General features: G+C 37.0%; 1 protein-coding gene across 1 annotated transcript in view; it reads right to left on the bottom strand.

The window, feature by feature from the left end:
• adgrb3 (adhesion G protein-coupled receptor B3) overlaps positions 1–17,352 on the bottom strand; it is a 182,374-nt gene extending 165,022 nt beyond the window's left edge. Inside the window, exons 1-2 of the mRNA XM_088934242.1 lie at positions 16,855–17,352; positions 13,595–14,360 (exon numbers count right to left, since the gene is read on the bottom strand). Coding sequence (XP_088790368.1) covers positions 13,595–14,345 — 751 coding nt within the window. The 5' untranslated portion in view covers positions 14,346–14,360; positions 16,855–17,352. The remainder of the gene's footprint in view (positions 1–13,594; positions 14,361–16,854) is intronic.
• Between the last annotated feature and the right edge of the window lie 2,390 nt (positions 17,353–19,742).

Genomic DNA, 19,742 nt, shown 5'->3' with positions numbered 1-19,742 from the left:
CTCATCTGCGGTACACTCCCAAAACATGGTAGACAGTCCACATTTTACAGCCGTGGGGGACAGAGTGTTGCTACTACATCACAGCACACATATCTTTCCAGCTTCTGGCTCAAGACTTTTGAAGTTCACTTTAGGTATGAACTTCAGTGAACTTCAATGAATTACACTGTAGGAATGCTTTTTCTTGCAGCAGAATGAATATTGTATACCACAAACAACATAATCCTTACCAAATGTCACAAGATCTGAGTAAAGCCTGATAGCGTTCAGCCAAATCCACTTGTCCCTGAAACTGGATAGTGTGACTTCCACTAAGACAGCACACTGGTCCTGAAATAACAAAAATCTGGAAATGTGTAAAATCTAGAAGGATAAATTACAATCGCATAGGTGTATATGTTGCAAAAGGAAGGTGTCTGTTTTCAGTGCCTGTCAGATGAACCTTTATTAAGCTGATGTGCCAATATCAGCAATGAACAGACCGATGCAATAATAATTACTATGGGGCTATGGGGCTCCTAAAGGGCAGCAGACAAATGCAGTATTTGTAGTGTCTCACAACGTCAAACTTAATGATGGAAGTAAAGTCACTGGTGTCCAAGGTGGTATAAATAAACTAATCCTAACGTCCAGTTCTAGATGCTAGTGCAGCAGTGCTTGTCTCTCTCACAGAATGCTCTTAATCTATGATTAACATTGTTAAAAAGCAAGAACTGATCTAAATCACCAGAAAAGAAGCAAATGCTGCCCTTAAGTAATTCTTTATTGTAACAAACATGTTACATATAGGTAGTTTATGTTACATAAAGGCAGAAACACATGTCCGTCGTGTGTGTGTGGTGAGATCAGGAGTCCTGGTCTATAAAATGCAAGTCTGCCAGAGAATCTTTAAGGTTAGTCTTGAAGCTTATCCCACTCGCACAATGAATACTGTACATAATGGCATTTCAGAAAATAAAGAAAATTCATAATAAAACCATCAGCTAGGAGTCATACATTGGACTGTAGCACTTTTATACACAGTATCCTGCCCTGCAACACATGATACCCAACAACTCTTAAATTTCTACTGTATAGAGCAACAGTTGAATGACCGGTTGAAACTTGTTATCGTTGTGTGAATTTTCTACCCTGGGGATGGTCTTTAAGAGTGTAAAGAGGCAAAAATTGAAAAGGGCATATCTATACTACTGTATACAGACCACTCCTTGCTCACTTCACACAAAGTGGAGTCACAATGACCAGTGCAGTGTCCAAGACAAACACCCCAAGCCACCTATCTGAAAGGAGAACAGCCTGAGAGACCATCACAAGATTTTCTGTTCTCTGCAGCATGACGATGTGATATCCACCACTGATGGATCAGCTGAATCAACAGACACTGCAACTGTGGCTTGCACAGGAGAGAGGTAACTAACAGGACTGTATTGTGAAAACTAGCTTTAGGCAGCAATGAAGAGTAGTGATTAGGGATCTGGCCAGACCATGACCAGAGCATTGTGGGAGGGATGCTTTGGCTGTTCTGCATTTAAGCAAGGTACTTCACTCCAATTGCCGCAGTAAATGCCCTTCTGTGTAAATTTGTCTCTAGTCCAGTGGGTCTTCATTGTAAATGAGAACTTGTTCGTGACTAAGGAATTAAAAAAACCTGTAACTCATGCAAAAGTTACAAAAAATAGACAGTGGCCTATGTACAGTTCTATAAATTATTGCTTATTTGGTTTTTTTTTATATTTATCTTTCCTGTTTGGAAAAGTGATATACTGTATATACATATATATTTAGCTAAATACATAGGGAGGGCATTTCCCTTACGTTAGAAACCTTATGGTATAAACTGTTACTTGTATAATAAAGAAGCAGAAGCCTGCTTACTATAAATGATCGTATATTGTATACTATCCTCTCCCCCCTCAACTTTTACCGTGGCCTCCAAATTGTCCCTATGTGTGACTAGCTTGTACTTCCCCTGCGATGGACTAGTGTCCTGTCCAGGGTGAACCCCGCCCTGCGCTCGTTGCTTGCCGGGTAGGCTCCGGCTTCCCGCGACACCATATGGTCTGAAGAGGTTTAGCAAGTGACATGACATTCCTCTTCTAATTTGTGCTTCCCAGTATATTTCCAATGAAATGTATATTTTTGGTATCTTAAGACACTATATGCTGTTTTATCTCATATTTATGTTAACATTTCCTTTCCAAAAAAAATATTCAGAGATCATGTCAACATCTTATTTTAAAGCAGAAAAAATGTCATTTAAATTTATTTGAATTGAACACTATAAAAAACCACACTGACTGCACTTTATAGCTACAGTATATTATCATCAACTGCAATTCTAATAGCATTAAAATGTTTAAACATGTTTCAATAGACAAACCCTTAAATATTTCGAAGTACAGCTCCAGTATTAAATAAACATGAAGGATTGAAAGCACCTCTTCAGAGCTTTGCACCAACAAACACTCAAATACCACGTTGGTGAAATCCACATGGGTGCATTGTTTCAATCTAAAGCAAGACTAAAGGGCAGTACTAACTGCTGAACAGTAGGAGATTTTCTTGGAAATGAAAAACGGTGCTAAAAGTACATCCTCAAATAACAACCAAGACACCCACAAATCAATCAGCTGGGTATAGTGCTTCATAGCAGATGAGCAACACAGCAAAGTATTGGAGTATTTGTGGGGGAATCTTTAATTCTGCTTTAGAAACAGGTCATCTTTCCAAATGCATCAATTACAGCAAAGTAACAGTCTATAAATTAAATCAAAGGTCTCAAACAACTTTAACATTTATTTTGAACAGATTAATGAATCTAGAAAATTCCAAAATATCACTGAGAAACAAAAATCAAATTTGACAAGCCTTATTTAAACAATGTCCTCGAACAAACAAATAACAATGACCAGACATGGGTTATATTAATTTAAACATTAATTATATTTAAAAGACACATGGAAGAAAGAAATACAAGAGCTACCTTATGAACACAACATTTGTTGAAAATCAGTAAAATAGTTTATCAATTGGATAGCGAACTCAAATCAACTTAAGCTCATTTTAACACACAGAGAGTTCACATCTGGTTCATATATTTTATTTATTGATGAATAACATTTTTTAACCTATTAAATTATACATTACTGTAATCTCTTGTACTGCTCTGCAAACTGAATAATTCATATAAAGGAATAACCCAAGCTTCATCTGACCCAGTACTATGATTCACACCAGAACAGCAGCAAATGCATAACATTCTCAAAATGTATTTAAGCTAATTGAGACATAAAATTGAGTGTGAATCTGTGAGAAGTTGAAAGTCTGCTTACATCGCATAACAGTTTTGGAAATAGCGAGACAAAAGGGACACTTTGTATAACATTACAAATTCTGCATCATAAATCAAAAGCATTTGTATAAAAATTAAATGTTACTCAATACAGTTAAAATAACATGCAACAATGTCAGTGGTTGTCAGTCACAATGTGACATCATGGCCTACAAAAGAAGAAGCTGTATAGGTAACAGAAGAGAATGGATTTCCTGACCACTATGACATTGAAGTATTAGGGAACAATTATTTTTGTATAAAACATATTAAGTCATTGTGATTAATTAATCCTATTTGTGTTCATTAGAAAAGTTAAGTTACTAACTGTATTCTTATCTAGATCATTGAAACAAATTAGGGAAGAAATACTCCACCACAATCTAAGCATTCACCCCTTATTCTTTCTAATCTATGTTACCTAATTCTCAGACCAAATACCTTTTATCCTGTATAAAATGACTTCTTAAAAGTGAAATAATCCATATGATATATATTGTTTGTATCCATTTTTGCTGCAAGGCCTACAGTACTGTACATTTTCTTAATCCATGCTATGCATCCCCTACAATCCTATTGCAGTACAGAAAATGCTCTAGTTCGATTCTAATTATTGTCTGTTCAAGACTATAGAACCTATTGGTCTATGATTTGTTGGCTTAATTTTGACATAATTTTTATGGAAGGGTGATACATTAACAAATTGAAAGTCTATGAATATTACCCTGATCTAGAGTGTCTCTTGCAGGGAGTTTGTCTATAAATACCATTCCCTTTATAATTTTGTACAATTAACAGAATACCATCAAGTACAACCTTATTTAAGATGCTTCTAGATGGAGTTACACAGCTGCATCATCTATGCTTCTTCTGTTTAATATACTGTAAACCATTATCTTTCTTCAGCAAAAGAAAAGGTAAATAGAGAGTATTAGAATTTGACTATGTCCGCACTTTGCCTTCATAGCAAACTGTAGCAATATACATGCAATACAGCATTTTATTTCATATCTGAGGACGTCTAGTGCTTATTCATTTTTTATTTTGAATGATTTATATGATAGCTTGTTCAGAAAGAAAATTGAAACTAAATGCATCAAGCTTAAAATCTGATGATTTGATTTTTATTGGATTGCATAACTAAGAAAAATGATTTAGAAGTTTTCTTTTCATACAACTACTGAATATTTCAGTCTTTTTAATTTCCTTTTTTTCATACATTAGTACGTTGTTACACTGATAATTAAGCTCCACCTTCACATACACAACAAGTAACATGTTTTCATATTCTGCTAATAGAAATGACTGATTGACCAATATCTCTGAATTTTAAAAACTGTTGTAATTGTGACTACACAAAAGATACCAACCAAAGTGAAATTTTCTGTAACATCACTGAAACCAGAATCGCTTTCACAACATTTATTACATATACAGATACAACAGAAAAACATACACTGTATTAATACAGTACAGTATTTACAGTAACTGTCATACTGTTTACATTACTCATGCTAATGCAAGCATGTCAGAAACCCTCTGATGTGCCAACACAAATATTCTGATCACATGCATTTATTTGCTACTGATATACTTTTCAATGTATACGCACAAAAAAATCCTTCCTGAAGCCATGGCATATAGAACGGTAAAAACAAAATCTAAAAACAAATATTTTTGACTATTTTTTACAGTATCTGTTTACTGCTTAGTGTTGTTCATGAATTATACATTATTACTAGTGGGCTAACTTCACACTCCACAGTAAATACATTGGATGGGCATTTTTAGGAGTTAGCATATTCTCCCTGTGTTTGTCTGGGTTTTCTGTTTTGTGCCCCCACAAAATCTAAGCTTTTTTATTCAAACTATAAATCTGTAAAGAAAAAAAGAAAAAAAAGAAGTCTGAAAAATAAAGACATTATTGCATTTTTAAGTAGGCTTATTTTTTTAGAGTAATCCAAATTTTGAATCACATACTTTGAGGTTAATTTTAAATGAAAATAAAATCTACATCGGATGTGCAGAGAAAGTTTGGAATTAATAAATATTTTCTTGCGAAGAGAACATCTCAGAAGAAAAATCACCTGTAAACTCACAAAAGGGAAGCTATTCATAATACTTTGTCATCCGTGCCCATGCTGTGAAAACGTGTCCTAACTGATCCTGTAGCTTGTGCCATGCAGTGTCCCTAAGTGAACCATCAATCAAGGGTGGCAGGTATGAATGTTACAAATACCAAAATGTTCTTCTATTTGCAGTTGAGCCACAATAAAGGTAATGGCTGAAATGCATTTGCATACAACTAGAATTGGAACTAAGAAAACCTTTAAAATATTCCAGCAGCAAATTTCCATGATGCCAAAGCAGGCAGTGGGATTTCCTACAGTTCCACTGGCTGTAACACGTGGCCATTTGGTGGAAAACATCCCTTCAGAAAACGAAGCTGCCGTCATGTTGTTGAAGTTGATCCCCTGAGATGCACCGAGAAACAACTGGATGAGGTTCTTGGTTAAATAAACTACTGGCATCCAAGCAAGCATGTTAGGTTGAAAGGCCGCTTCTCGTTTGTAACCTTTCTTAAGTTAACATACTAAATCTGTCATCAGAAAATAATGATGAGTCAATTTGTGTGACTGGTGTGCAGATCTATCCTGCCTGCTTGTTTGGCCTATTTCAGCACCACACTACAGGTCATAAGCCACTAATGGCAGATGTTGGCCCTGTTCAACACTGCTGATTCTGAGCTGTGACATTTCCATTATAAAGTAAATACTTTGTGCTATAAAGTGTGATTTGAATTTTTTTTATCTCAAAGGATCACAAAGTCTTTGAGGTCTATGAAGGAATCTACTTCAACTACTAATGAGGTACAGCACCCACTTAGATGGCATGTAGCAGCTATTATTCTACAGCAGTCCCTGTACCCAGCAGATCAGGTTGTAAAGTGACGTTACTCCTGGAATTTACAGGGAAATTTAGGAATGCCAAATTGTATACATACGATTTGGAATTTAGTCAGCTTTTACACCTCTGCTCTCACATACTATACAGTACCATGAGATCATTAGTCTTCACCTCTGTTCAGCATCTCAAAGTACGGCACCTCCTACAGCCCAGTACCCCTGTCAGCACACTGGAGAAATTCTGGATCAGATGAAAGACCCTTTATGGCTCACCAGCATCATGCATCAGCATCATGGTTAGTCTTAGAGGTTTCCTCTTCCAATACAGACCAGGCTTGACCTTGCTTAGGTTAGATTTGATGAAAAAAGTTTAGGAAGTGTTAATACTGAAGTCAAAACTCAACTCTCTGTACACAAATCAGCCTTGTCCTCTGTAATATGGCAAGATCTATGTATTTTTAATATACCTATAAAAATGAACAAACCATAAAGTTTCAAGTAAATGCTGCAATTAATACCAACGTGTTTGTATTTTAATGTGCGGTTTTTATACAAGATCATGGAAGAATAAAGAACAGTTTGTGAAAACCAACATGCCACTTTAAACATACAGCAGTAAGTATTGTATGTGTGTGGGATATTTTGGTTACAGGAATGACAGCAATCCTTATCAGTATAAGAGTAACATAATGCTGGAGAAATAGGTATGGTAGTCTAAGCCAGCAAATGCAACCTCAAAGACTGCCTCCAAAGACCTGTTAACAACAGGAGGCCTGGATCACCTGACAAAGCAGAAGCATGCTCCTTTCTACCATCCGTAGAAGCAGGTGGCAATCACATCACAATGCTCAACTTCGCAGATACATACCACCCCTATCTGCAAATTAAAGCACCTTTATGCATGCACACACACTGCAGTAGTGCACAATTTCAGTCTTGGGCAGCTGCCGGATTTAAAGAGCATGCTGTTTGATAGCAATCATCTGTTAAACATTTACTTCATCGTTCAGTGTAATATGTAACTGTAACTGTCTTCAAGAGACATGTAACTCCCCTTTAACATAATTGACATTTAAACATGTTCATCTACCTGGAATGTATTGGCACAAACAGACCCACAATGCGCAGTATCCACAGAAAAATCATGATCAAACGCAGTGCATCACTCCACTAAGCTGTAATCACCTGTTAATGGAAATGTTTATAAAACACCCAGGGCTCAGAAGAACATCCTTTGGGTGAATCAGAGCAAGTTCTGGTGTTTTCTTTGCTGGACTGCTAAATTACTGTAATTTAAATCATTTACCAAGAGAGTCACAAAAATCTGTGCTTTGCATTTTTAGCTCATAGTGAGAAAATGAAAAACTAAAAAAAAACTACGAAACTGTGAAAACCCATCTTAATATTCATATTTAAGTCGATTTGTTTTTTCAAGCAAAGGTATTTGAAACCTAATCATTTTGAGGTATGCTAGATTTAGTTTTGGTGTAACTTAAAAAATGTATTATTATTATTATTATTATTATTAAGGATAATAATAACCTCCATGAATTCAGTCACGGAGGTAAAGTACAGTAGGTTTCATGTTTTGTCATGCGACAGAAGTAAAAGCCGTTCTTTTGCCCCTGAGAAATTATGTAATCTGGAAGAGGATTTCAACAAAATAAACCACCATTATCTACCCAACAGCTGGGGATTTAGATAACTGAGATGCACCTCTGTGACAGATTTACATAAACGGGTACTACATACAATTATTGTTAAAGAGGGAATATTTTAAATTAATTTGCATTCCACATACTTAAAATACAATAAACTGTGAGATAGAGACCAAATATCCAACTAGGTGTTTGAGAGAAAACATAAAAAAAGCATATTGGAAAGGATTAACATAGTCCTGTTGTTGAGCTCATTATCCATTTAATTCTTCGAACTTGCATAAATGGTTTAAATGTACTTAGGGTCACTGACGAAATGAACTAAGTGCTCCCATCTTAGCTCTAGACACAGTTCACCACTGCAGAAAGCAGTTCACATTTGAATGAACTGGGGCAGCTTCAGTAGTGTTTTTTCAAATATTAATAACTGCAAGGAATGAATCTTCTATAACTCCCTGCTGGGTGGTCTGTTCAGGACAGGGCTGAATCACATTGATAAGGCACTGCAGGCTTTGTCTGCGCTGTGCATACATTAAGCATACCACAACTGGTTGATTTTGTAAATGAGCTTTGTGTTGCATGGCTCAAAGAATAAACAGAAATGCTTGTTATGGTAATGGAGTGTCATATTTCAACACAGATCTGCATAGGTTTCATGCCATTCATAAATGTGCTTGTGAATTCAACTAATTGATTTCAGGGCACATAATGAAACTGTAAATTCTGTACACGTTATACAACATTCATTAAATAATGAATGGAGTTCTGTAATTCTGACATGTTAATCAAAAGCATCCAAGATAAGGCTGGTGCTGTAATGATATCTAACGCCTTGAGAAATGACTTTAACCTCAGCCTTCATCTACAACTCTAGAAAGACAATCACAAGACATTCAGGATGTGAAATATATATACAGTGTAATATTAATTGTTCTAATCATTTTAAAAGTAAAAAAGGCCATGTAATATAACAGTCACTCTTTTAAGAGAAGAGAACTATCCGTGGTAAGTCTAGTAGAAAATCACCCCCCAAAAATGTCCCATTCACCAAGCCATTAATTTTCAAGTACCTCCACCTCTCCTGAATGTGTTAATGAAACTAAAATGGCCTCTGAGTCAATATGGTTGTATTTAATGCAGTGGAACTATGGGCTTACCAGTGGCCCAGCCTGAAAACAAGCCCTGACTTTGTGCAAGGCGCCATAGGGAAACTTCCATACTATGTGACAAGCTATCGGAAATCTGATCACACTCTTCATTTGGCAATGCAGTGCACTGTAGTTTTCCATTAAGACTGTATTTTTAACAAGTTGCAACCAGGCAAAAGAGCAAAACAATAAAATAGGAAGAACCCTGCATTACACATAACTGTCCTTCAAAATCATTTAACAGTCTTGTTTTAAGACTTGTAAAATAGTTCCTTGATACATAAAACACATTAGAAAAGATAATTCATGGCTTGTAATTAAAAAAAAGGTTTTATACGGGACTTGAGTTTATGTGTTAATGTTAAATATTCGCCCTTTTACATTGTCTGCTAAAACAAAACACTTTTCAGGGAAAGACCAGTCCTGCTCCTGGCCAAACCACGCGTTGCCAGAGAAATCAGACGTTATAAGGACGGCCTGTCCCCCTGTCGAGTCTGGCAAAGCCCTAATGAAAATAGCACTGATCATGTGATGTGACATGTCAATCCAGCATGATAAAGCAGTGTAATCCTCAAAAACAAACAGGTTTACCAGACAGAGCGACAGGCGAGGGTCTAACAATGTTCAGAAGAGAAATGATAATGCTGCAGATGGCAGACTAACAAGGCCAGTCATGTTGTTAGGTTGCTCCAAGACATCGATCGTCAGAGTCTATCAGCAATGATTAAATCCATTTGGGCAGCATCGGAGAGGAACTTGAGGGGAGCAGTAATAAACAGTGATCCTCTGACTGTTGCTCTGCACCAGCTGCGTTAAATAATAATGCAAGAATAGCAGCACCTCTGCTCTATCTGCTTGCTGAAAACATTACTACACAAACACTTTTATAATTGTTGAATATAAACTCCTGCTTGGGGCAAGACAGGGTTCACTGTGTTGATACAAATTCTATGGATATTGAAAGCAACTCAGTGAGTTGGTGATTTTGTTTATTTGAAAATTCAGTAGGGTTTTTGTCTCAATTTTATATTAAACTTTATATAAATAAATCATGTATCACAGGATAGTATCTTTCCTTCAAACCCTTCTGTCAGGAATCAATACCATTTCGAAACAGAAGTCAATTCCACTGAACTCCAGACTGGTGTCAGAGCTGGTTACCCTTGGGCTATCAAGCCAAGTACAGTAATTGAATAATTGCCTCTTGCAATGCAGTGCTAGAGACAGCAGCATAAGGTACAGCTATGTACCTGTAGGTGTGTCTGCTTAAACATTTATTAACATTGACTTAAGATCCCCTACTTGTATACCACGTGCTTTGCCAAAGAAAACATGTCTGAATATTACAGTTTTCCACAATATGGTATTTGCAAGAGTGATCACCGAATCACACTGCTGAAAGCAACTACTATAAGTCTTTATCTAAAAACACTTTTTAGCATGTTTTTTTAGCTTTATTTAAAACACACTGTGGCTACAAACTCAAAGGGAAAAAATATGTTTACTTACATAACAAAAATTCATTTGTGGGGAATTTTGTGTTTTTATCATAAATTTATTTAAATCATTTCCTCTTTTTAAGATCATTACTCACGAAAAGTCACAATCGATTTAATAAAATGTGACAAAATATGCATTTTAAAAGCCATTAAAAATCCTGAATGCTTGGGAATTAATTAACTAAATGTTATTCAAAATCCAGTCACCGACACCAATATCCAAAATGGAAATGCATTGCTTTCATTTCTCATAAAGGCCCATCTCTGTCAATAAATGGACTATTTTCACGAGAACAAACAGCTTTTGTGATCTTCATCACAAGGTAGATTTATTCAGTAGTAATGTAGGTTTTTATTAATTTGCTTTATAACTTCCATTATTTCATTTAATTTGTTTTGTTACATATTAAGTCATAGTTTGACTAAATCCATGCTTACTGTCAGTGCAAGCAACTCCACAATTATTAATAATAGCTGTGTACAGTTGTGTATAATTGCAGTACATATTATATATGCATTTATACACTAAATAAATTATACAGAACTCAAAGGTAAAGTAGCAATGAAAAATAGCTGAACTACGCTTGGCTGGACTGGTCACTGTGTTGCATTTCACCTGCAGCTGAACACAAGAGTACAAACAAAAGGCTGTGACTGATGTTTTACTCAAATCATACTCGTAAGACATTGGTAAATTTTAAGACTGAATCTTGATTGCCTAATCAAGGATTTCACATGCAAAAAAACTTGAGTGACCCATGGTGATCTCGTTGTTGGGCTTTTGAAGGCAGGTTCTGTTGCTATGCTTAACAGAGATCAAAGTCAACCATTTTATCAAGCAGCAGTCCTGTGAACTGTTAGCAGTCACAGCCTTCTAATCAGAAAAACTCTATGCTGAAACTGTGATGCAGAAAGAGATAGAGTGTTCATTTCAGCTGCTGGTGATCTAGTGGTTATCCAGATAAAAACAAGGATTTAAAACCTTCAGCTAAAAATAGAAGCTTGGAGTAAAGTCTTTATGAAATAAATAAGCTACTGTAGGACCCCATAAGCTGCCAGTAGCATATGAACACGAATACTTTAACAATATTCCATATTAGAAAATACATTACTATTTTACAGTTATTTTAAAGTGAAAATGATAAAAAAGAGGCCTTCAGGTATCTTGTTCTGTGTTTTTTCCAACGCATAGTTTTAATGTACGATCAAAAGCTACATCACTTACATTCATATTGTATGTCACATCACATGACAGATTGTTCTTAAAACCCTGATAGCATCATGGAAAAGACTGCAAAATGTTCACTTTAACTCCAGCTCTACCACAGAATGAAAAGAGATTTTATCTGATGGTTCTACTGTAAAAAAAGTGAAAATCTCCAAACCCTGGATTGATGTTTGCTGTAGGTATTTCTGAAAATATAATTCATTCTGCCAGTCACTCTAAATGCTGAATTTGAATGTGACAGATACAGAGAAAGCTTAGGAGGCTAAGCTCAAGTGAACCTGAGTAATTGTGATGCCCTTGTTCCATCTGATCAGAGGACTTGAACTACTCCCAAGAGGGCCTTTATTTCACAACTGTGAGCGAATGTATGGAAACAAAATTCCAAAGTGATTGCTTGGCAGCAAGTAATTATTAAGTGTTTTATTATCTATGGCTGATTGTACTGGAATTTAAAATATATATATACGTGGGCTCTTCCATTTTGAGCTTATTAAACCGCATTCTAGAGCATGGAAGTGGTTACAGGTGATACAAGCACAAGTACTCAAGAGTGCACAACATCAAATGAGACGCCATTTCCATCTGTCTCTCTGAAGGAATTCTTGGAACCAATTAATAAATAGTAATAAAGTGCTTTTAAATCTAATTTAAATTGACCGGTTCAGCTTAAAGGATACTCCAAAACAAAATGAAAAGGGAGGGCAGATGCTAACGTGATGTCCAAAGACTCCCTGAGCTTCTCAGGCTAGAGGGGAAAGCACAGCTGGTGGGGACAGACAGGTCTGGACTTTTCGCAGGCTCTACCTCATAAACTCGGTCTTAATGGTTTAATTAAATCTGGTATTATATAACAAAGCATTAGTCCCAGTCCTACCGCCTATTGTACTGTGCCTTCTTTTAGAAGGGAGGTCAGTGGGATGTTGTATTGTTCCAGTAGGGTGGCTTGCCCTTTTTCAACAGCAGCAAGAGAACGATGAGCTTATTGGGGGAATAGAAAATAAACGTGTCTGCACAGTCAGAAAGAATGAGTAACTGCTAATAATAAAGAATGCATCATAATAGTCTAAAATCCTCTTATCTTCCAACATTTCTGACAGATTGGGAGTATTCTACAGTATATCTTTGGTAGGCAAAAAATGTTTTATCATATACTGTATATTTGTTTAAGGCTTTTATAATAGAAAGTTTGCATACATATTTTTCAGATTTCATGTTTGTTCATTTTCTAGCAAGAAGGCTGTAAGAAACAAGCCATTAAAATCAGCCAACAACAAATCCATGAGAGAGAGGCTCGTTAAATTGTTGTTGTCATTTTAAATGATAATGTTAATGTGATCTAAAAGCCATGCACCGCAATGACCTTGTATACAAATAATTACTTTAAGAAAACTCTTTCAAAAGGCACAGGCGGCATCATAATTTTGAGGAGGTGCAACATCAGTCCAGCTACACTGAATAGGATGCATAGCTTCAAGACCACACTGAGACGTCGTGACATTCTTCTGTATACACCAAAGAATTCATCTTGTTCGATTCCAATTGGGTTTCTGTGCACAGCACTGTATAAGGAAACAGGAGGATTTTGAGATCTGCTCTACCAATGACGCATTTTGTCTTTTTTCAAAAGCACTCAGCACACACTCAGCGGCAGGAAGGGTAGTAGAGATGGAAAGAAAAACAGCAATATAAAACTTTACGTTCAGATACTGTTAGATTGTGTACTGTATATTTAAAAGAAAAACAAAGCTTATGCTTTTATATAAATTAAAAAAAATGACTGAAGTTCTCACTTGATGTTGAACATGTCAACGTAATCACACTTACCCTCCTTAGACGGTCGTTTCACTTCAGCGCTAAGGTTGCAAACTTGCGCAGTTCGGAGCTGCGGAGTGAGGCACCCCTCAGTCTGGGCGTTCAAGGGCAGCACCACGTTATTCAGCACAAGTGCATTTTCCGACTCGCCATCTCCTAAATGCTGAGGGCAGCTGCATTTTGTGTACACTATCCCACACGACTCCACGGTTCCCTTCTCCGCCTTTAGGCAGTTCTCCAGCCACGAGCATAACACCTGGCAGCCGAACTGGCTGGGGCTCACCTTGTTCAAAACCAAAAACTCCAGCTCTGACCTCTGATCTTCCGCTCTCTTGTGTGTCACTCCAGGATAATCAAAAGGATAAACCCGGCGAAGCTGGACAAAATTCTTGTCGTACTGCAAAAATATGTAGATATTCTTGGAATCGCAAAGGTACACGATAGACTCGTTGCTCCTCAAAAGATCATTTATCTTCTCGTGCGAGTAATGATCAAATTGATAAGCCAACAGAGCGTAGTTCGAGCAGCTCATGTCGCGTTTGTAAAATTTCAGGTAGATGCTGTATTTGGTAGGATCTGGGTTTTCCAACGTCCAAGTACAGTTGGTAAAGTTCTTGGGAAACATCTCATTTACAGAGTAAGATCCATAAATGACCCCCTTGACCAAAGTGGAACACCAGAAGTCTTGGGCACCAGTTAATCCAAACATAACCAGGAGATAGGTGGAAAATATATAAATCAGCAGGTTACGAATAGCCTTCATCCTATGTCATTTGGCCTGCAAGATGGAAATAAAAATGCAAGTAACACACTAACGGATTTCAAGAAACCTAATCTTAGACATCGCACTAAACGGAATATTTGGTCCTTTTTTCAGATTGGAGTTAATTTTGCTGAGCATCCTATTTCCTTAAGAGAGCTAATATCATTAGGCTTCATTCCAGGAAAACACAACAAAAAAAACTATCTTCCCCGAATGCTTGCAGTGTAATACAATGTTTGAACACTATTTTAATATAGATTTTTTTTTCCAAAAGAAAAAACTAATTTTGGGCAAGCAGTGCCACCTCGTGGACCCTATTTTTTTAAAAATCACTTCATAAAGAATTTGATTTAAAAGATCCATGAGACTCGTTTTAAATGTTTGTTATGTAAGCTTCCCTATAATTAATTTAAAAAACGTAAAATTAGGTTTGTAATTTAAAACTTCAGTCTCTGAATACTACATAAGGAAAGTTGTGTCATTTTTAATGAGATATTGGTAGTTAAACTGAGTGTTATGCGTTGGTTAAAAATATATATTTTAATAAATCAAAAGCATCCGAGTTAAAATGTGTGATTTGTTTAGCTAAAAAATGCTGCATTTGAGGGTTGTCTTTGTCCTGCTATTTTATTAATCCCGACTTCTAACACCTTTCATTTCACTGCCTAAAATAGACCAGAACGAGTATGAATCTGCAATTGCATTATATCACCGTGGAGTAATTAGGAGCTTAAGAGTTTTTGAATAGAATGGATTGCGCAGAGAGCAAAATCTAGAATTTAAAAATCGGCAGGTAACGAGTTATCAGTTGGTTCCAGCAGAAATGGTTTATGTAATCTGGAAAACTGGTCACGTACTGTATCACTTTGCTTTTCAAAAACATTTTAATATCTTAACAATTTGTATTTCTTAGCCTTGATAATACGCTAGACAGAAGCACTGAGAATCGGTCTAAGTATAGGATATCATTCTGTGAGGAATTTTAATCGAATGGGACGAGCTCGCACACATTAAAATAAGAATTTTTCCCAACTGCTTCCGTATTTTTGCTGAAAAGGGCATTCCAGTTTGAATCATTCTCTGACTAGCGCCGAACTTCATCTGAACATCGCACGAGGTAAAAATGGAAAGGTGCCTGTACAGAAACACGCATACAGCATTCACACGTACAGGGAACAGCTAAGAAGCGTCATTCTAGAAGTCTGTAAGTGAACGCATCCACACTAATAAGTAATAATATAAATGAGCTGTCTGTTAAAAAAGAGATGGGATTTCTAAACAGATGTTAACTGCTCCATGATGCAGAACAAATGTTGAGGCCCCCGCAACATGTATCTTTGAGAAAACTCAAGAAATAATACAGCTTGACTGTCTGGTTCAATGTCGCAGCACAACGCTGTCTAATTTCGTGTTATTTCTGAAATAATGGAAATTATTGCAGTGGGAAGAGTTCGATGAGTTGCTAGGTATGGAAATCGTATTCAATGATACAGTAGCTTCACGTTTTAATCCGCCGGGCCCCGGAGTACCCCCCACGCCCAACACCAAATAACCAGGAACTCGGATTGTGAAGCTGGTTGTGATACTTGTCACTGGACATCGTCCTTTAGCTGGATCCATATGTGCATATTGCCTCAACAATGTTTCTGAGTAAAAAAAAAACAGATCTGGCCGGATAAAAAAATACTAATGCGATGCCCTGATTGCATTAATCCTGCAGGCAATGCAGTTGTATGCAGTGTCACAGCGGTGTGTAGGCGTTGAAATCCAATGCAAAGAAGATGGTGTCTCGAGACTCGTCAAATCCTCAAAATCGCATCTTTATCTTTACTGGAAGGAGCTGGCTTTCATCTACAGCACGGGCAGAGCATTTACTATCACGCTATAAGGCCGACAATTTTTTGCGTGTATTGCGAGGTTAGTTTATCTGGGACGCAGCATACAATATCCCTTACGGAATCTAAAAAAGATTCGGCTAGCTTCATTTAGATGTAGTTACGTTTTAATAAAGATATGTTCATATTTAAAAATATTTTACTTCATTAATACACGTCTATTGTGATACCGATGCAGAAAAAAGTCTAATGTAAAATTATGGTGAGTTGTTAATCGAAGGTAAGTTTTCCAGAAAACTGTATCACAAGAATAAAAGTGATAATTTCTCCTGCCTGGCAGAGGAGGATTGAATGGAACCTAGACGGCGCCATAACTCCATTCTTAGCAAATTCTAAACAGAATACGCACAGAATTTCACCTCTTAACTTCCCATTAGCCTGAGTACATTTTGTGACCATAGGCTGCATCGCAGTTGTTAGTTTTAAACTATCTGTACAGAGAAGAAAGAGGTCCAGTTATTAAGGTGTTTTTTTTTCCTTTATTGCAGACTTGGAACTTTCAAACTACGTCTGAATCTAGTGGCACGACTGAGAGCCTAAACATTTGTCTGAAGAAAGGTTTTCGCTTTCTTTAAGAATAATAATAATAATAATAATAATAATAATAATGTTACCTTGCACTCCGGAAGCTATGGCTATTTCTCCAACATACTTGCACACAATCTTCAGAAATAAAAACAAAATAAGCAGCCTTCGTGCGAATGAATACTTCCCATTGCCCACAATAAAAGTCCAGTGCCAACAAGAAGACGGTCAGGAGGCGAAAAATGCGTTAGACTCCAGTCTGGCACATTTCCTTTAATGTTTTCACCCAAAACGCCACCAACACAAGTAAAAGGAATCACCCGACACAAAAAAGGCAAAAAAAACTGCGCCTCGAATTAAAAGTGATTAGAATGAGAACAGCATTCGGCTTCACCAAAAGATACAGACAATGATATGAAACTAAAAGGGATGGACCTTTTATCCCCGCTTGTTTTCTCTCCGATTTTCTCCAGAGGAATGAAGAGACGGGCAGCAGGTAGGAGAAACCCCTGGCTGATGGAGGGAAGATGTTTGAATGCTGTGGTGTGGAGTGAGATAGGGAACCGCTCTCGCTAGCTCGCTCTCCGGGCTCCGGGACCGGGGCTGCAATATCACGTCACAGCCAGTGAGATAAAGCACGCATGGACGTTACTTGCTGCGTCTGGTACTTCTTTTCCCCCTTTTGCCACTCATTCAGCGTTTTCATTTTATTTTGTAGAAGGCAGAAGTATGCGCCCTCAGACCTGCCGGTTCTGGAACCTAAATGAGCATCGGTACCTTCATGGTCGCCCTAAAGGACTGGACTATTTTGGTGTACAGTATTTCAGATAAGGTTTGCAGACGGTGTGCGGGATTTGTGATGTCCTTCAGTTTTAATAAGACCTGGAATGGGATTCAAGGCTGAGTTCACTTGGCAAAGGTTATGGTTATGTGTTTTTTCCCGTTTTGTTGGAATTTCGTGAAGGAGGCTTTAATTTAAAAAATGCCACTTTAAATTTTTTATCCCACATTGCGCTTTATCAGCATTCAGTGTTCTCTGTGAGTAAAATATGAATATTTGTGCTGCTGTGTTTAATGTTGGGCAGGTTTACATTGCTCAATGCAGGTCTTATACATTTTGACGTTGTGACAAGGTATGTAGACTTCTCAATTGGAAAGAGCAGATTTATGCCACGAAAGGAGAGCTCCTTTTCTAATCTCAACGTGAAATTTTCCATGCCCATAAAATAGTACGGACGTTATTTATTTTGCACTTTACGCATCTCAGAATACGCGAAACACAGGCTTACAAACAAATTTGATGTTACGCGTAGATTGTACAGTTTTTAGCAAAGGGTGAGACATGAAGGTTTTATCTCATTCCCCTGTGCTGGTGCACTCTGTCTGAAAAGAACACTGGTCTGCGAAAAGGAGCTTAATTTGTGCTGGAACAGATGTGGAATACTTACAATGCAAGATGATAATTATTTTAATTTAGGAATTTGTACAAAATAAATAACTTATACAACTTTAATATTTAATAACATTGATTGTGGAAAATGAAATAGTTTACAAGTCAGTCAAGTGCTATTAACTCAGTGCAAAATATCCTCACCGTGTACTGTCTTCACCAAATTCTAGCGCTTTTTCCAGTTTTCTTGATTCAGTATAAAACAAAATTGTCATTCAGCTGTGTGGTTGGCAAACGTGTAACTGCCTGTCTAGTCAAGAGTGTGTAACACTGAGGCTCAACCCGTGCATTAATATCAGTCACGAAATACTGATTGCTCCTAGAAATCCTGTAACACGGAACAATGGCATTGATTATTGCTGATCGGTGTTCTCCTCGTACAGAAGCCGTCACATACGTGCCGGTGATTGTTCCAGATAGCTGCTTCTATCTGGAATAACATTATTCGTGTCATGAGCTGTTACATTTTTGAAAACCTATAAATATCTTGATTCTTGTCTTCAAAATGTGTACATGTATGCTTTTCAGTTGGAGTTTTTAGACAGAATGCTTTATATGCATGGGAAGGTCTTATCTGAACGACACAGTTTACTGTCGTTCGCAAGTATTGCTTCTCTTTAACTATTTCCTCCATTCTTCACTTACAATGTACTTAAATATCGAAAGTATTAAAGAAGAACAAAAGTTGACCATTTAATTTGTATTAATGAATGAACTCGTAACCTTTCTTTTTGTACGCTTTCTCGAATAACATTAGTCATTACAGCAGTTCAATTCGCGAATTTATTGTTCTAACGGTGACCTAATAACATGACATTAAACACTATTAATGACACCTCCGTTTCCATGTTCTCTTTACCCCATGTGCTTTTCCAAAATTGTGAATTTTCGAAATTATTGATATGTAGATATGCTTGTCTTTGTATATGTAGAAGCACATACAGTATATGTAAGAATTGTGAATAAAACTTCTGTACTCCCTACAGAACAGATTGATCTATCATCGTATGAGGTGTATTTGGGACCACTGGAGAGTCATTATTTCTGCCTAGGACATCTAGGTAGTTCAGAAGGGGCTTCTGTCTGTACAGTATGTGCCTATTGGCATCCATCCACAGAGGGCAGTATTTTTATGGGAGACAATACCCTCAACTCACACAGCCAGTGCAGTGCAAAGTAAGTCGAGGTTATACAGGGTTTTCTGGTCTTCACCGTAGGCTAGAGATTACTTACCAGTAATCTTACTGGTTTAATTACCAGAGATTAATTACCAGTCCTGCAGGTTACCTGGGCCATGGTCAGTACCTCCATCCATGCCATTGGACCTGACTTTTATCATGCACACATCATGACAATATGACCTACAATCCCAAAGACTGTGTTTGTTTGTCAGATCATTTGTGAACTCATTGCTGCTTTGCATAATTGCAGTAGTGCAGTATTACAGTCTTTTCATTCTGCTAGCATTGTGAATAGTTCCAAAACATAAACATTTTCATACAAGCTTGAATGCTTATGTACTTATAA

Source organism: Atractosteus spatula, chromosome 15 (assembly GCF_055471065.1).
Source record: "Atractosteus spatula isolate fAtrSpa1 chromosome 15, fAtrSpa1.hap1, whole genome shotgun sequence".
In the NCBI taxonomy this organism is placed as follows: domain Eukaryota; kingdom Metazoa; phylum Chordata; class Actinopteri; order Semionotiformes; family Lepisosteidae; genus Atractosteus; species Atractosteus spatula.
This window is presented reverse-complemented; position numbering and strand designations above follow the sequence as displayed.